This window comes from Oncorhynchus tshawytscha, linkage group LG07 (assembly GCF_018296145.1).
Source record: "Oncorhynchus tshawytscha isolate Ot180627B linkage group LG07, Otsh_v2.0, whole genome shotgun sequence".
NCBI classification, from domain to species: Eukaryota; Metazoa; Chordata; class Actinopteri; order Salmoniformes; family Salmonidae; genus Oncorhynchus; species Oncorhynchus tshawytscha.
Genome location: NC_056435.1, coordinates 49,136,013 through 49,155,354, shown reverse-complemented (window position 1 = coordinate 49,155,354; position 19,342 = coordinate 49,136,013). Strand labels below are relative to the sequence as shown.

General features: G+C 44.9%; 1 protein-coding gene, 1 long non-coding RNA gene and 1 pseudogene across 2 annotated transcripts; all 3 read left to right on the top strand.

Moving 5' to 3' along the window:
- Positions 1 to 1,386: 1,386 nt before the first annotated feature.
- On the top strand, positions 1,387 to 2,613 carry LOC112254707. The gene is made up of 3 exons (XR_002954190.1): positions 1,387 to 1,518; positions 1,777 to 1,890; positions 2,594 to 2,613. It is a non-coding gene; the product is annotated as an uncharacterized LOC112254707 (long non-coding RNA).
- Positions 2,614 to 2,679: 66 nt separating this feature from the next.
- Positions 2,680 to 4,289, top strand: LOC112254706 (annotated as a pseudogene).
- A 1,656-nt stretch (positions 4,290 to 5,945) lies between these two features.
- LOC112254705 (tubulin alpha-1C chain-like) lies at positions 5,946 to 10,001 on the top strand. The gene is made up of 4 exons (XM_042324564.1): positions 5,946 to 6,090; positions 7,734 to 7,956; positions 8,621 to 8,769; positions 8,877 to 10,001. Exons 1-4 carry the CDS (start codon positions 6,088 to 6,090, stop codon positions 9,849 to 9,851), a joined length of 1,350 nt encoding a protein of 449 aa, XP_042180498.1. The 5' UTR covers positions 5,946 to 6,087; the 3' UTR covers positions 9,852 to 10,001.
- Positions 10,002 to 19,342: the final 9,341 nt, after the last annotated feature.

Sequence of the window (19,342 nt, the reverse complement as noted above, 5' to 3'; positions counted from 1 at the left end):
ACAGGGAGAGGAAAAGAAGTGACAAACAGCTGGGACAGGGAGAGGAGAAGGAAGACAGCTGAGGGGCCATGTGTTTGCTGGTAACTGAACACAGTGACACATCACCGGTCACTCGATCCACTGCAGAGGAGTGACGTCATTGCTGCAAAACCTTGAACAAAGAGGGGCGGAGGCTGGCTGCCTGGCAGACTAGGGGGGAAGCGGGGGTTAGAAGGAGGAGGTTGGTGCAGCCAAATCCATACTCTATTGTAATAGATGTAATGAACTCTGGCACTTCTAAATGTTCGGCCCTTAACATTTCTGTCAAGCATCTACACAACTTCTCATCTTTTCCATTTTTATTTTTATTTCGATAGAATTTTATTTTGTGACACTTTTTGCATTTTAAATATGCATATGTGAAATTGTCATGAATGGAAAAATAGGTATTTTGTGAGATTTTATACTGGTTTGCATCCTCTCCATCTCAATGAATTGACTGTGTTTGAATGACATCCAATTTAAACTCTTAAAATAAAGAAAGTCGCACACTCCATGTATAAACTCCCAGCAATTGAATGGCTATTTACGAACATTTGGGCATCACTGTGCCTTCCTCAGGGTCTGGGTGATGCCGAAACGTTAGTAAATACCCATTAAATTGCTGGGAGTTTATACATGGAGTGTGCGACTTTCTTTATTTTGATAGTTTATAGTTTATTTGACGTTAGTCAGCACCTCCACCAAACTATTATTTTGGGTGCGCGCCAGCTCATGTTTTTTGAATGACATCTAATGACAGAGGCAATATATAGGTCTAATGTAGTGCTAGATAGCCTACTCAGCATTTTAGCACAGGGCTGTATTGTTGACACAGAATTTAGTTCAGCACCCAAAGCTCAAGGAGATGTGGGACTAAATACTTCATTGACTTACAAAATAGAGTGCATGTGGCGCATGCAGTCTGTGTGTTTTGAAGGGGTAGATTTGATCATTCAGCACCAGTTTTTTTACATGTTATTTATCTCACATAGGCATATGCCCAGTGTCATGCAGCATAAGGCCCTCTATAAAAGGTGTGTCCATTGCTGCTATTTAGACCTCAGTAATGGCTTGTGAGACTACAGCACATAATGCTAACCCTGAATGTTTTTCCTCGACACTAAAACAATCATGTTCACATAATTAAATAATTGGTCAATACCAATTCACTTTATCTCACTCTCATTGAGTTATATTTGATCTACAGTGTGTATTACATAGGCCTGTTTCATTTCGACTTCCAAATTATAGTAATATAGTAATACAACTAAAAACAAGGTAATTATCTGCGAACATGGTTTGTATTTTGTCCGCGATTCTGGAGTGGACTGTGCCTGTGTGTCGCTGCCTGACTCATTCAATGAGAAAGCACCCCCCTCCTCCTCCCGCAATGGCCCGCGCCCTTCTCTGCTGCTTCTGGAAGAGAAGAGTGCACTCACTCACTGTACATCTTTTCGACGCCGCTATCATTTCTTTCCTCATAAAGGAATCAAAATGGTGAGCTGTTAATTTTGTTATAAAAAATAGTTGTAAATAATTGTTTTGCACACTTGGGTATAAAAATGGTGAGATGTTCTATAATGAGACAGTGGTTACATTTGCAATGAAATATTCGAAATGTTGATTATGGGCGGCTAGAAAGAATTCATTGGTATTGTAGGTCGTGCATGTTCTAGCATTCTTACAAGAAATGCGCGTTTAGTAGTAGAGAGTTTGATATTTTCCTAAGTTTCTGATGTTGTGTTTTGTTGAAAGATGGTTTTTAGGGTTCAAACCCACGTTTTTTATAGGAACATCCTAAATGAATCGAAAGGCATCTCTAACAAACTGCTCTGCGACACAAAGCAAGCCACTCCCTAAGAAAATTTGGTAAGGGTGTGAATTCAGTCATACAAAAGCAAAAGCATGTTTTGGCCAAATACAAACAGTTAATTTAGGCCTATGTGAAGGGATACAGTTGCAATAGAATTATGATAGGCTACTATGTGTAATTTATCAGATAAATAGTATTTTATAGAACAATTCTAAAATGTAAGATAAATTAATTTAAGGTAAATATGTATTATGGTGTAGAATATTATTTTCACTTACTTTAATTATTCATTTTGGACTCAGTGAGGTAAGCTAACATATGCCACACCATTTTAGCACACTGTAAATATATTGTTTGTCTCTCGGCATGTGATTGTCTGTGCAGAATGGCACCAAATCTGACTTGGCATTTCAAAAATGTATTTTTTTATGATATCAGCAGTTATGGCCCTAGGTGCTAGGCTATGATATTAAGAGTGACTGTGTAAAACACATTCTGACTTCAATGGCCAGTTTCCTGGACTCAGATTAAGCCTAGCCCTGGATTACTAAAGGTGGTCAATGGAGAATCTCCCTTGAAATACGTTTTTGTCCAGGACTAAAATGAATCTCTTTCCAGGAAATCGGACCAAAATAACATACTCAGACTTCAAAGGTCTCATTATGACTGGTTGTGATTTCCTATAAATTAATTTGGAAATTAATTGGAAAGTCATTTATTTTTTTAATGATTGATATACTTGTTTATTTTTTCAACCAGCGTGAGTGTATATCAGTTCAAGTAGGTCAGGCTGGAGTCCAGATGGGCAATGCATGCTGGGAACTCTACTGTCTGGAGCACGGGATCCAGATGCCCAGTGACAAGACCATCGGAGGAGAGGACGACTCCTTCAACACCTTCTTCAGTGAGACTGGAGCTGGCAAGCACGTCCCCAGGGCTGTGTTTGTAGATCTGGAGCCACTGTCATTGGTACGATCACTTTGTCTTGAAAAAATGATGATGACACTGCTATCTCAGTCTTGACTTCTTCAGCTAACAGGTCTTTCTTTGTTCCAGATGAGGTGCGCAAAGGAACTTACCGTCAGCTCTTCCACCCTGAGCAGCTGATCACTGGGAAGGAGGATGCAGCCAACAACTACGCCTGTGGGCATTACACCGTGATGCCTTATCTTACAGTCCGTATATTTATTATTGTTATCCAACCATGATGATCTGAAACATCTCTCCTCCCTCTCTCTCCAGGCTGACCAGTGCATTGGCCTCCAGGGCTTCCTGGTCTTCCACAGCTTCGGAGGTGGCACCGGTTCTGGTTTCACCTCCCTGTTGATGGAGCGCTTGTCTGTTGACTACGGCAAGAAGTCCAAACTTGAGTTCTCCATTTCTCCAGCTCCTCAGGTGTCCACAGCCATTGTTGAGCCCTACAATCCTGACCACCCACACCACCCTGAGGCACTCTGATTGTGCTTTCATGGTAGACAATGAGGCCATCTATGACATCTGCCGCAGGAACCTTGATATCGAGCGTCCCTCCTACACTAATCTTAACAGGTTGATCAGTCAGATTGTGTCCTCCATCACTGCTTCCCTCTGATTCGATGGTGCCTTCAATGTTGATCTGACAGAGTTCCCAGACCAACTTGGTGCCCTACCCCCTTATCCACACCGTATCCACCCCTGGCCACCTATGCCCCAGTGATCTCGGCAGAGAAGGCTTACCATGAGCAGCTCTCAGTGTCTGAGATCACAAATGTTTGCTTTGAGCCAGCAAATCAGATGGTGAAATGTGACCCACGTCACGGCAAGTACATGGCCTGCTGTCTGCTGTACCGTGGCGACGTTGTGCCCAAAGATGTCAATGCTGCCATTGCCACCATCAAAACAAAACGCTCCATCCAGTTTGTAGACTGGTGCCCAACTGGTTTCAAGGTTGGTATCAACTACCAGCCACCAACTGTGGTACCTGGTGGAGATCTGGCCAAGGTCCAGAGGGCAGTGTGCATGCTTAGCAACACCACTGCAGTGGCAGAGGCCTGGGCCCGTCTTGACCACAAGTTTGACCTGATGTACGCAAAGCGTGCTTTTGTGCACTGGTACGTAGGTGAGGGTATGGAGGAGGGAGAGTTCTCTGAGGCCAGGGAGGACATGGCTGCCCTGGAGAAAGATTATGAAGAGGTGGGCATCGACTCCATTGAGGGAGAGGGAGAGGAGGAGGGAGAGGAGTATTAAATATTTCTTAATTCCTATGCCAAATTCACACATCACTAGGTGAACCAGAGCTAAGAATGACTTAATTATTTTTGTCTATAATTCTGCCTTGAACAACCAGCATCATGAAGTAGCAGGGTGGTAAGGTGTAGCCCACAAGTCTTTTAAAATGTGCTCACTCACAAAGGCTGATGTCCTTGCTTCATCTGTGCATTTGGCGAGTGCCCAATAAAATCATCAACGAAGGTTATTCTGTTTCTTTGTTATTAATCCTGTAACAATGTTATGAATCACATCCAGATAAGTGAGCACGGAGTAAATTGATAACAGTATGTTCATATACCCAAGGAAAATACTTATTTTGCTAACGTTACTTTTATCTAGACTATACAGTATGTCTGTCTCTGTAATGTCCAATTATTTATTTTGCTTGCAGTATGTGGCAAAGCTCAGTTTTCATACTGATGAGACATTTGAAATGTTATATTCGCCTTAGCAGGAAATTTGACCAATTGTTATCCTTAGCAGTTTGCTAAGCTAGTTGGACTGGTGCAAGGCTTTATAAACAATATATTCACAATCAAAAACTATGGCTCTCTCCTGTGGTTTGGCATGGTTGTAGTATCTGCTGTTTCATGAGTAGGCCTACACTGTACCAGAAATACTCTACTGACAGATCACTGTCCATTTTTTGGCATATATTTCAAAAACAGTGATGCTATCCATTTTTCATGCCTTATGTAATCTAGCATTTTTAGGGCAAGGCCTATTCATTCTATGACCATTTATGGAGATCATGATAGTATTTCTTGTAAGCAGGTGTAGCACAAAACAACATGTTACATTTTCATTTCTAATATTATTTTTTATTTAATTTTTTATTTAACCTTTTTTTAACTAGGCAAGTCAGACGGCCTACACCGACCAAACCCGGCCAAAATATCATGCCTTCTGCTTCTGTTCTTCATGAATCACTGTGTAATAGCCCCCTTTAATGACTCAGCAAAGTGGCTGGTGTGCGTATGTGTGTGTATGTGTGGTGGAGCTAATGGCACATCCATTCATCTTTGGACTGAAAGATTGTGTAAAACCCACTTTAATGTTGCCATCAATGTTGGTATCTAATGTGTCCACTGTAGCTATTGCACTAAATGTTTGAGGTATTATACATCTTTGAATATAGAGGAAAAAACCTATAGGCTACAGCCTACTCCAGTTTTCCATGACATACCAGGTTACATTTTCTTATAGCCTACCAAACCAATAGGCTAATATTAGAAGTGCCTAAAACAGCCTAGGCCTATATTCATTCCTTTTCCCCAAAGTCTTGAGTCTTACATAAGCACCTATCCCAAGTGTCTTGTCTCAAAGAAGCTAGGGCAAAGTAAGTGTTTTCTGAGACCAGTAAAATGACAACAGTGTCCTCCAAATTACAGGCTACAAAGTCACCATAGAAAGATTCTCAGCTGCAAAATTACTAGCCATTAGCAAAAGCAGTTCCACAAAATATTTTAAAAAATATCTCAAAATATCTCAAAAATTAAATGTAAAGCAAAAACATAAGATAAATAAATCGAAGGATGGTGTAAAAATATGTTGGTTATTGTGTTAAGATTACTTTGTTATCGTTTTCAGTTATCTTATATCTAAAATAGTTTTAGAATATCGCTCTTGACTGTGTGACAGTAGCCTACTTTGTCATGCAATGGGAATTTGCTTATCCTAACTGCCTTGAACTTTGGTTGTAGCCTACATTATAAACCTAACGGATGCCTTCTTTCGTGTCATTGGCATCCACGTACGCCTACGTGTTCAAATGGTCCAATAGAACGATCAAGAACGCCTCTTTTAGCCTGATGGGTGGTAAATTTGTGTCCAAAGCCCGCCCGAATGTGGTGGACCGTCATAAGCAGTATAAAAAGCCCCACCCTGTCGCATTGCTTAAACTTCTCACATTAGACTCCTAAAGGTCCCTCTGTGAGAGTTGGTCGTAAATCTACGGTTTCTTATTTTATCTTTACTGCTCTTTTAAACACCTAATCTTAGACATGGTAAGTTTGAATATGAAAATGACTGAAATTATGATGTACTTTAAATGTGGTGTCATCATCGCGTAATACAATTTATGTTATGAAATACCAATCAAACATGACACCGTGAAACTTGCCTATATCTTTTAATGTCTTAAGAAACCGTTCTTTTGTATGATTATATTTGGGGGAATTCAGTGACCATCAGACATGATCCGATTTGACACGTATAGACGGCATAAAAATGCCATAATATTATTGTCTTTGTGTTAGCATATCAAAGTGACCTTTAACATATGTCGATTAAGTCTTCGTTAATTTCTACTGCTGCGCCACAGCTTCAGAGGCCTTCTATTCCTTATGTAGGGCGGCGCTTATTCTTCCTTCTCCTATCGCCTCGCTCGTTGACCATAGCGTTCTTGCTTTGTTACATTGTTGCATTGCGGAAAGTGGCACGCGGTCAACTAAAAGAGCAGGGCGGTTTCATTGTGTCAATGCGGTCATGGTCACAATCATAACTCTAGGCTACAGTGTAAAATCGGAAATCATCTCACAATTAGATGACTTAATCATGTGATTTACACAATCTCGCATTTTATAGATTAACGCCCGTGAAAGTTCTTGCGGTGGGAAATGTTATGAGCAGTACGAATTTATTCGAATGCCAGGGCGGGCAGGTGTCTGAACATTATACCAGAATAATCTGTGGAAATCAGACCACGTGTTTGCCCATGTTGTGTAGAGAAAGGAAAGTACGGCCTGATGTAGCCTATTTTATGATTCTAATCCATTTATGGGCCTATAGTAAACCCCCTATAGTCCAAATACCTGTATTACACATTTTATTTTGGTATTTCGTTTTGTAGAAGGCAGTACGAATTCAAATGCTATATTTGCCTCGATCTGCATCTCCATTGCTGCGATTTTTATTACACTTTCTTTTCTGCCCGTGGAAAATAACATCGTTACAATTGTGCCATATCATGGATTTTATACTCCTCCCTATACATCGCTAATCTTTGACATAATGACTCTAAATTGCATTTGCAACGAGGATTACCACAGACGACAGCAATAATCGCTCCCATTGTCAAGCGCACCGAATGGTGACTTCTTGTTAAAAGGATGACAAGCAGAGCAAGGACTTTGCCATAGCCTATAACACTGAAATCATTAGGAAATTCTTCGTCATTGTTTGGTTAGGCCAAATGTATATATTTAAATCCATTATTAGAGTGTGGTTGTAGCCTATGAAATACACTAATGGTCTGGAAGTGTCTCCTTAAATTTCTCAGTCTAAAGCTTGATTCAATTCAGAGGACCTGTTATCACTCAAGGCTAAACCCTTCAGTGATTCAGGGCTGTGAGTAGGCTATTCTACTCCAACACCTACTGCCTGCAAGTCATGTTCTTGCTCTGACACCAACAGGAGCAGGCCTTTATCCCCCATAGCTGCATGTAATCAGTGAGTCAGGTGACCTGGGTATGCTGGTGTTAGAGCCAAAGCTATGCATAACTTGAAAACACAGATGCACATAGGCCCACAGTCAAAATGGTGAATTCATGAAAAGGTGTTTCTCTTTCTATTAACTGAAATGCTTCTGTAGGGAAAAACTACCAATATCTCAGTACTCAATTTGACATGATTTTACCTTTTCCCACAGCGTGAGTGTATCTCTGTCCACGTGGGCCAGGCTGGTGTCCAGATCGGCAATGCATGCTGGGAGCTGTACTGTCTTGAGCATGGGATCCAGCCCGATGGCAAGATGCCCAGTGACAAGACAATTGGAGGAGGAGACGACTCCTTCAACACCTTCTTCAGTGAGACTGGAGCTGGAAAGCATGTCCCCAGGGCTGTGTTTGTAGATCTGGAGCCCACTGTCATCGGTAAGATTACTTTGTCTTGAAACAATGACGTTCTGTTACCATTGGGCGATCTCAGTGGTCTTAAACCTTTTCTTGCCTAGTGCCACCCAGCCAGGCAAATCGCCATCCCCATCAAATGTTAGCAATTTAAAAAATGTTAATGTCTTGTCATCAGGTGAATGACTGGCAAGGAGAATTTTAAAATGAATAGATTTGGGTTGTTTATATTAATTGACCTCCCTACGTTATAATTGGAAGTGTAAACTAAACTCTAACATTGTAGTTACCTTTCCAGCTAATAGACAGACATTTTTGTGTTTGCAAAGAAAGCTTACCAGTGGCACTTGCTGCGACTGGTACTCGTGGGTGCTTTGTCAAAGCCTATGGCACACACTTCAGTGAGTGTGTAATTCGCTCCAATGGGTGGAATTGACTCAATATTAGGAATTGAAGAAAAAAGTTGAAATCGTTAGAAAGATATTCTATTTTCCTGTAGTCATGTAATTAAAAATCTGTCTATTCTGTTGCTAGCAATATTCATAAAAACAATTAAATTAATTCCTATATATTTGTGGACCTACTGCAGTTTCTTTGCAGACCTATAGGGGGCCACTGACTCCCGGCTGAATACCCTTGATCTATCTCTTTATAGTCTTGGGAGAAGCTAACAGATATCTTTCTCCAGATGAGGTGCGTTCTGGAACTTACCGCCAGCTCTTCCACCCTGAGCAGCTGATCACTGGGAAGGAGGATGCAGCCAACAACTACGCCCGTGGGCATTACACCATCGGCAAAGAGATTATTGACTTGGTACTGGACAGGATCCGCAAACTGGTGAGAATCTCCAATAACCTTTTTTAGTGGTCTTGTACATCCTGCATACTTATTGTCTTCAATAATTACCTAAAATGTAAAATCTTCTCTCCTCCCTCTCTCTCCAGGCTGACCAGTGCACTGGCCTCCAGGGCTTCCTGGTCTTCCACAGCTTCGGAGGTGGCACCGGTTCTGGTTTCACCTCCCTGTTGATGGAGCGCTTGTCTGTTGACTACGGCAAGAAGTCCAAACTTGAGTTCTCCATCTACCCAGCTCCCCAGGTGTCCACAGCCGTTGTTGAGCCCTACAACGCCATCCTGACCACCCACACCACCCTGGAGCACTCTGATTGTGCTTTCATGGTAGACAATGAGGCCATCTATGACATCTGCCGTAGGAACCTTGATATCGAGCGTCCCTCCTACACTAATCTTAACAGGTTGATCAGTCAGATTGTGTCCTCCATCACTGCATCCCTCCGATTCGATGGTGCCCTCAATGTTGATCTGACAGAGTTCCAGACCAACTTGGTGCCCTACCCCCGTATCCACTTCCCGCTGGCCACCTATGCCCCAGTGATCTCGGCAGAGAAGGCTTACCATGAGCAGCTGACTGTTTCAGAGATCACAAACGCCTGTTTTGAGCCATGTAATCAGATGGTGAAATGTGACCCACGTCACGGCAAGTACATGGCCTGCTGTCTGCTGTACCGTGGCGACGTTGTGCCCAAAGATGTCAATGCTGCCATTGCCACCATCAAAACAAAACGCTCCATCCAGTTTGTAGACTGGTGCCCAACTGGTTTCAAGGTTGGTATCAACTACCAGCCACCAACTGTGGTACCTGGTGGAGATCTGGCCAAGGTCCAGAGGGCAGTGTGCATGCTTAGCAACACCACTGCAGTGGCAGAGGCCTGGGCCCGTCTTGACCACAAGTTTGACCTGATGTATGCCAAGCGTGCTTTTGTGCACTGGTACGTAGGTGAGGGTATGGAGGAGGGAGAGTTCTCTGAGGCCAGGGAGGACATGGCTGCCCTGGAGAAAGATTATGAAGAGGTGGGAGCAGATAGTGTGGAGGGGGAGGATGAGGGAGAAGAATACTAAACTATTAGGATAAGGAATTTTCAGCCTGTCAACACATTCAACCTTTTTCTTCAACATTCCTTCTAAAACCATTTTTTTGCTGTCCCTTTGTAACCTTGACTTTTAAATGTTGCTCTCTCCTTTAAGCAATAAAAGTCCATTTTAAATGTTTGGAAATGTGTTTGTGTTTATTGACCTGTGTATATTAAGTAATGTCTATAATACAAAATACAGCACTTGCTATGACTGCTCTGCTGTGTTGGCTATCGCAGCTTGCCCTGAATGAGGCTTAACGTTGGTGACCGTTTCTTATCTCATCAATTATGCAAATATAGTCAGAGTACAACTGAAAGTACCAGTGTATAGAAATGTGGGACAACACAATGAGTCTTGATCCCCTTCAATAAAATGACTGTTCTTGATTGAATTGACATTTGAAGCACTGGTTATAAAAGTTACATTTTTTGTGATACCCTTCATAAACATATTGACATATTACTGTTTTAAAATACAATTTCATTAACCATATTTGCTCAACCTTAAATTCAAACAGCATAGACACAACTTCAAATTCACTGAGTTCAGGCCGGTCTTCTCCCCAAGCAGAGCATGGAATTGGACAGCTGTAGCAGGGACCAGGGTCGTTGGTATTGTGTCAACTCCTCTCAAAGGGGCCTTATGGAGAATCTTTTTTGCTCAGAGGGTCTGAAGTCCCTGTGGTGGTTGGAAATTATTCAACTTGTGGCTCTCTACTCTTGTAATTAGCCATTGAAAGTCTGACCACATTTTAATATTCCAGACAGCAGTTGTGTGATCATGTACAAATATGGAGTCATCTGTGTATAAAATAACAATGGGGTCTCCCTACAACCATGGAATTTTCTTACCAATGGCTTACGATGCTGTTGTAACGCATTAATACTTTATGAATGATTTCAGATTTTTTTGTTCTAACTTTCAGACTTTAATGAACTTCAAGCTTGACTGAGGTTAGATATGCAGGGGGAGAATGTCAACCTACTGAGCGCATGTTGCCTCTAATGCCACCATGTGCTTCATGCCAAATTTCATGCTGTCATTACCTACCTGGTCTGACCTGTGTAGCCAGTGCTGCAGCCTTAGGTGAGTTGCTAGACACACGTCTTTGAAATGGCCGCTGCTTTGTACACGTCTGCTGGGAGGAGGTACTAATACAGGAAATATGAGGTCTGTACATTGGATGGTGACTGTGTCCTAGATTTTGCATCAGATAAGATAGCTTTGGTGTGTGTCTATACAAGTGTGTGCTTGTGTGTGTGTGAAGGGAGGCGATGCAGATAGACTCACGACACAGGAAACCTCAGCAGTGGTCATATGTGAATATTGGTCATTACATGACAGTAATTGCTGCAGTGTGTAGTCTTCCATTAAGGAAAGACAGAGGTATGGAGAGAGGAAGCAAAACAGCAAGTTCATTTATTATAAGGCAGGTTGATTCGATTGTGGTGCAAAGCCCAACAACAGGAAATTAATTACAGAGAAAGTCAGACACGGCAAGGACTATGTTTGGTTCAGATTTGGACCAATCATAGACATCCATGTTTCATGTTTGGACAGCACAGTACGGTTAGGGCTAGGCGAAATGTCCAAAATATCATATCACAGTATTTTACATTTTTTTTATGGTATGACGGTATTTTATGTTTTTGAATAAAAAAAGTTCAAAATGTGCTTTATGAGTAGTGTGTGAATCTACAGTGGCAACACATACTGTACATTCTAATTGATTTCAATGGGTCTTTCTCTATTCTAATTGTTTTATGCTGTTCAATTCAACTTCAACCAACATTGTTGCATGTCAAATCAAATCAAACGTATTGGTCACATACACATATTAGCAAATGTTATTGCGGGTGTAGCGAAATTATTTTATTCCTAGCTCCAACAGTGCAGTAGTATCTAACAATTCACAATACAAAAATATAAAAGTAAAATAATGAAATTAAGAAATATATAAATATTAGGACGAGCAATGTCGGAGTGGTATTGACAAAAATACAGTAGAATAGAATAAAGTATATACTGTACATATGAAATGAGTAAAGCAGTAAGTAAACATTATTAAAGTGACTAGTGTTCCATTATTAAAGTGGCCAGTGATTCCATGTCTATGTATATAGGGCAGCAGCCTCTAAGGTGCAGGGTTGAGTAACCAGGTGGTAGCCGGCTAGTGATGGCTATTTAACAGTTTGATGGCCTTGAGATAGAAGCTGTTTTTCAGTCTCTCGGTCCCAGCTTTGATGCACCTGTACTGACCTCGCCTTCTGGATGATAGCGGGTGAACAGGCCATGGTTGTCACTGACAATCTTTTTAGCCTTCCTGTGACATCGGGTGCTGTAGGTGTCCTGGAGGGCAGGTAGTGTGCCCCTGGTGTGCCCAGCCGTTGCGGGCGGTGCAGTTGCCATACCAGGCAATGATACAGCCCGACAGGATGCTCTCAATTGTGCATCTGAAAAAATTCTGATGGTCTTAAGGGCCAAGCCGAATTGCGCCTTCTTCACCACACTGTCTGTGTGGGTGGACCATTTCAGATTGTCAGTGATGTGTACGCCAAGGAACTTGAAGCTTTCCACCTCCACTGAGGTCCCATGGATGTGGATACGGGTGTGCACCCTCCGCTGTTTCCTGATGTCCCCGATCAGCTCCTTTGTTTTGTTGACATTGAGGGAGAGGTTATTTGCCTGGCACCACACCCAGAGGGCCCTCACCTCCTCCCTGTAGGCTTTCTCATCATTGTTGGTAATCAGGCCTACTGTTGTGTCATCTGCAAACCTGATGATTGAGTTGGAGGTGTGCATGGCCACACAGTCATGGTGAACAGGGAGTACAGGAGGGGGCTGAACACACACACGTGTGGGGCCCCTGTGTTGAGTATCAGCGAAGTGGAGGTGTTGTTTCCTACCTTCACCACCTGGGGGCGGCCCGTCAGGAAGTCCAGGACCCAGTTGCGCAGGGCAGGGTTCAGACCCAGGGCCCCAAGCTTAATGATGAGCTTGGAGGGTACTATGGTGTTGAAGGCTGAGCTATATTCAATGAACAGCATTCTGACATAGGTATTCTTCTTGTCCAGATGGGATAGGGCAGTGTGCAGTGCGATGGCAATTGCATCGTCTGTGGATCTATTGGGGCGGAAAGCAAATTGAAGTGGGTCTAGGGTGTCAAGTAAGGTGAAGGTGATATGATCCTTAATAACTAGACTTTCAAAGCACTTCATGATGGCAGAAGTGAGTGCTACGGGGCGATAGTCATTTAGCTCAGTTATCCTTTGCTTTCGTGGGTACAGGAACAATGGTGTACATCTTGAAGCAAGTGGGGACAGCAGACTGGGATAGGGAGAGATTGAATATGTTTGTAAACACTCCAGCCAGCTTGTCTGCACATGCTCTGTGGATGCGGCTAGGGATGCCGTCTTGCGAGGATTAACACGCTAAAATGTCTTACTAAGGTGTTTAGCTTGTCTGTGAGCAAGATGTCGGTGTCCGCGACGTGGCTCGTTTTCCCTTTGTAATCCGTGATTGTCTGTAGACCCTGCCACATAAGTCTCGTGTCTGAGCCGTTGAATTGCGACTCCACTGTCTCTGTACTGACGTTTTGCATATGCTGCATTGACCACGCAGACTGAAGGCAAGTGTCTTGTGGTCAAGCAACAACAAATGCGCTCCTTCAGTGACAGTGGGCAGTGCTAGGCCTGTGTGGAAAGCGGCATGGAGAGAGAGAGAGAGAGAGCGGAGAGGGATGACTCAAGTAGCTGTCTAAACTATAAAAATTGACATTACACATGGCATATCACATTTAACATTCAAATACTGTTATAGAAGTTAAAGTAAAAACCCAAACCTGTCCGTGCATCAACAGCGGTGTATAGTAAAATATGGTATACCACCCAGTCCTAAGTACGGTAGAGTGCAGCAGAGTACAGTACATTACATAATACTGTACACAGTACCTTAAAGAAAAGTAGAGTATAGTACAGTACGATACAGTACAGGGGACTACAATACAGTAGAGCACAGTAGAACACAGCAAAATAAATAAAAGTAAAGTATAGTGTGATGTATTGTACCCTACTTTACTCTAATATACTTTACTCTACTGAACTATACTAAACTGCACTGCATTGTACTGAACTCTACTGAATTAAACTCTACTGTACTCTACTGTACTAAACTATTCTGAATAAAACTCTACTATCCTGCACCGTATCATGCCATACCATACCGTACTGTACTTTACTGTACTGTGCTCTACTGTGCTGTTCAAACTTGTGAAACATCGCGTAGACATCTATGATCATTTCAGATTTGTCTATGGTCTGCACCGACCAAATGTTGACTTTCAAATAATACCCAGCATGCTTTGCAAGTGTCTAAGGGACTGCATCTCAGTGCAAGAGCATCACTACAGTACCTGGTTCGAATCCAGGCTGTATCACATCCGGCCGTGATTGGGAGTCCCCTAGGGCGGCGCACAATTGCCCCAGCGTCGTCTGGGTTTGGCTGGAGTATGTTGTCATTGTAAATAAGAATTCGTTCTTAACTATATTTGCCTAGTTAAATAAAAGTTACATTTAAAAACAAATAATAATAATTTTACATTTACATTTTGGTCACTCAGCAGACGCTCTTATCCGGAGCGACTTACAGTCAGTGCATTCAACTAAGATAGATAAAACAGCATATCACAGTCATAGCAAGAAAAAAATCTGTAACCATTACTGAGAATGTTATTGTAGTTGAAATGGTCTGTTGGTTTATTCTGTCGGTTAGACTTCATTAACATCATTGCTGCCAGTTTCAAAGCTTTTGAAAAAGCTAACAGTAAATGCATGTGACAGAAGTTGTCAATATTGTTCCAATCTTCAGTTGGCTTCTCGCCTATATTAAGAGGCTTGAAAGTTATTAATTTGATATAATGCTTATTTCATTGAGAATGTACACTCTCCGTGTTCGGGCGACATTCGGGGGTCGACGTCACCGGTCTTCTAGCCACCGTCGATCCACCTTTAATTTTCCATTTATTTTGTCTTGTTTTCCCGCACACCTGGTTTGCATTCCCTCATTACTCGTCTTGCATATAACCCTCTGTTTCCCCCCATGTCTGTGTGTGGAATTGTAATATGTAAATGTATGTGTACTCCAGGCTGGTTTGCGCCGGGTTATTGTAACCCGTGTGTGTTTAGTTTTCTGAGTGCCGTGTTTTGTTCGCCTCAATAAAGGGCTCCGTTTGCTACCCATTTCTGCTCTCCTGCGCCTGACTTCCCTGCAGCCAGTTACACACTCCTTTACAGAATTCCACACCTGAATTATGGAGTCAGCAGGAGCAGGTACCCCTGGTAGCAGAGTCGAGGAGCACTTCCAGGAGCACGCAGCGATGCTTCACCATCTCGGCGCCGCCATGGATCGCGTCGTTCAAACGATGGGCCGCTGGGAGAGACAGAGAGTCCCTCCAGCGCTCCCACCAGCACAACAGGGGTCTCCACTACTCACTCCCTCTGCACCCGGTTCCAGTGGGATTTGTCTCGCACTTCCCAGGGAGTAAGGATGGGACGGCCGCACGCTGCCAGGGTTTCCTGCTGCAGCTGGATTTATACCCAGCTCCCTCGGCTCCCCCTCGTCTTGTGCCTGGAGCTGGGAGGTGTGGGGAGAAGGAGATGCGCTGGACAGGGAGACCGGAGGAGGTTCCTTCCGCCTGAGGCGTGCACCATCTGTGGCTGCAGGAGACAGGGCCCTGATCACACTGCTGGTTTCGGTGTCGGGGCCTGGTTCCTCCTGGGGATAACCTGTCTGAGGCAGGTGCAGGCCGGAGGAGCACTCTCTGTGGCTGCAGAGGTCACCTGCTGGTCGGTGTGAGGCAGCAGGCGGCACCATTCTCACCCAGAGCACTCTGTTGCACACCTGTTTTTGCACGTTACTTTTCCTGAGTTCCCAGCATTAGGCACTCTTCAATTCAGGCATCGGCTGAGAATTTCATAGACAGATCATTCGCCCATAGTTTAGGGATCCCAATTGTTCCAGTGGCTATGCCCTTCCCAGTTCACGCCTTAGACAGTTGGCCAATAGAGTCAGGGATAATTAGGGAGGCCACCACTCTCCTGGGCATGGTGACGCAGGGGGGTCACAGGGAGAGAATCAGTCTCTTCCACATTAACTCTCCTGCCTTTCCCATGGTGCTAGGCCTACCCTGGTTAGCTTGTCATGACCCCACTTTCATGGCAACAGAGGGCTCTCATGGGGTGGTCGCGAGAGTGCTCGGGGAGGTGTTTAGGGGTTTCCGTTGATGCTACTACGGTGGAAAGTCGAGACCAGGTCTCCACCGTGTGCATTCCCCTCGAATATTCCGATTTGGTTCTCGCCTTCTCCAAGAGGAAGGTGACTCAATTATCACCGTCGGGGGGATTGTGCGATAAACCTCCAGATAGACGCCGCACTTCCTAGGAGTCACGTGTATCCCCTGTCACAGGTGGAGACGGCGGCTCTGGAGACATATGTCTCTGAATCTTTGCGTCAGGGGTACATTCGGTCCTCCACTTCACCCGCCTCCTCAAGTTTATTTTATGTGAAGAAGGAGGGAGGTCTGTGCCTGTGTATTGACTATTGAGCCCTAAATCAGATCACTGTGAAGTACAGTTACCCGCTACCTCTCATAGCCACAGCGATTGAGTCAATGCACGGGGCGCGGTTCTTCACAAAACTAGATCTCAGGAGCACTTAACACCTGGTGCGTATCCAGGAGGGAGACGAGTGGAAGACAGCGTTCAGTACCACCTCAGGGCATTGTGAGTACCTCGTCATGCCGTACGGGTTGATGAATGCTCCATCAGTCTTCCAAGCCTTTGTGGACAAGATTTTTTGGGACCTGCATGGGCAGGGTTTAGTGGTGTATATCGATGACATTCTGATATACTCCGCTGCACGCTCCGAGCATGTGTCCTTGGTGCGCAAGGTGTTTGGTTGACTGTTGGAGCATGACCTGTATGACAAGGTTGAGAAATTCCTGTTCTTCCAGCAGTCCGTCTCCTTCCTAGGATACCACATTTCCACCTCAGGGGTGGAGATGGAGAGTGACCGCATTTCAGCTGTGCGTAATTGGCCGACTCCCACCACGGTAAAGGAGGTACAGTGGTTTCTAGGGTTTGCCAATTACTACCGGAGGTTTATCCGGGGTTTTGGTCAGGTAGCGGCTCCCATTACCTCACTGCTAAAGGGGGGTCTGGTTCGGTTGCAGTGGTCACCTGAGGCAGATAGAGCTTTTGGTCACCTAAGGGCTCTCTTTACCTCGGCGCCCGTGCTGGCCCATCCAGATCCCTCTTTGGGGTTCACGGTGGAGGTGGGATAGGAGCTGTGCTCTATCAGCGCTCGGGCACGCCACCGAAGCTCCGCCCCTGTGCATTCTTCTCGAAGAAGCTCAGCCCGGCGGAGCGAAACTATGATGTGGGGGGACCAGGAGCTGTTGGCTGTCGTCAAGACGTTGAAAACATGGAGACATTGGCTTGAGGGGGCTAAACACCCTTTTCTCATCTGGACTGAACACAGCAACCTGGAGCACATCCAGGCAGCGAGGAGACTGAACCCTCGCCAGGCAAGGTAGGCCATGTTTTTCACCCGTTTTGTTTTCAACCTTTCTTACAGACCAGGATTCCAGAATGTGAAGGCAGATGCACTGTCCCGGCTGTAGGACACACAGGAGCGGCCCATGGATCCTACCTCCATACTCCCGGCCTCCTGCTCCTGCTCCCCTCCAGTATCCCGCTGGGCGTCTGTACATTCCGTCTGCAGTCCGTGACCGGCTGATCTATTGAGCTCACACGTCACCCTCCTCTGGTCATCCAGGGATCGGTCGGACAGTGCGCTGTTTGAGTGGGAAGTACTGGTGGTCCACCTTGGCTAAGGACATGAAGGTTTATGTTTCCTCCTGCTCGGTGTACGTCCAGTGTAAGGCTCCTAGGCACCTGCCCAGAGGTAAGCTACACCGATCTTCTTACCGATCTCCCCCCTCACAGGGTAACACCATGATCCTGGTCGTTGTGGACCGTTTCTCTAAGTCCTGCCGTCTCCTCCCTCTGCCCGGTCTCCCTATGGCCCTAAAGACTGCGGAGGCCTTGTTTACGCACGTCTTCTGGCACTACGGGGTGCTGATCTGATCGAGGTCCACAGTTCACTTCGAGGGTCTGGGGGTCTCGATCAGCCTTACCTCGAGAGTAATGGGCAGGTGGAGAGAGTGAACCAGGATGTGGGCAGGTTTCTGCGTTCTTATTGACAGGACTGGCGGGGGAGTGGGCGGCGTTCGTGCCCTGGGCCGAGATGGCTCAGAACTCGTTCCGCCACTCCTCCACTAACCTCTCCCCCTTCCAGTGCGTACTGGGGTACCAGCCTGTTCTGGCGCCTTGGCATCAGACTCAGACAGAGGCTCCTGTGGTGGACGACTAGTTCAGGCCGCGGAGGAGACATGGGACGCCGTCCATGTTTACCTCCTGCGGGCCGTGTTTTGTTCACCTCAATAAAGGGCTCTGTTTGCTACCCATTTCTGCTCTCCTGCGCCTGACTTCCCAGTTATGCCAGTTATGCACTCCATTACAGTCCTACAGTTGACAGTGCATGTCAGAGCAAATACCAAGCCATGAGCTCAAAGGATTTGTCCGTAGAACTTCAAGATAAGACTGTGTCGAAGAACAGATTCGGGGGAAGGGTAGAAAAAAAATGTCTGCAGCATTGAAGGTCCCCAAGAACACAGTAGCATCCATCATTCTTAAATGGAAGAAGTTTGGAACCACTCCTAGAGTTGACAGGCCAGCGAAACTGAGCAATCTGGGGAGAAGGGCCTTGGTCAGGGAGGTGACCAAGAAACCGATGGTCACTCTGACAGAGCTCCAGAGTTCCTCTGTGGAGATGGGAGAACCTTCCAGAAGGACACAATTTCTGCAGCACTCCACCTATCAGGCCTTTATGGTAGAGTGGCCAGACGGAAGTTGGAGTTTGCCAAAAGGCAGCAAAATTATTTTTATACCATGACAAACAAGATTCTCTGGTCTGATGAAAACAAGATTGTACTCTTTGACCTGAATACCAAGCGTCACATCTGGAGGAAACCTGGCAGTGAAGCATGGTGCCGGCAGCATCATGCTGTGGGGACATTTTTCAGCAGTAGGGACTGGGAGACTAGTCAGGATAGAGGGAATGATGAATTGAGCAAAGTACAAAGAGATCCTCGTTGAAAACCTGCTCCAGAGTGCTCAGGACTTCAGACTGATGCGAAGGTTCACCTTCCAACAGGACAACAACCCTATGCACACAGCCAAGACAATGCAGGAGTGGCTTCAGGACAAGTCTATGAATGTCCTTGAGTGGCCCAGCCAGGTCCTGTACCTGATCGAACATCTCTGGAGAGGCCTGAAAATAGCTGTGCAGCAGCTCTCCCCATCCAATCTGACAGAGCTTGAGAGGATCTGCGGAGAAGAATGGGAGAGACTCTCCAA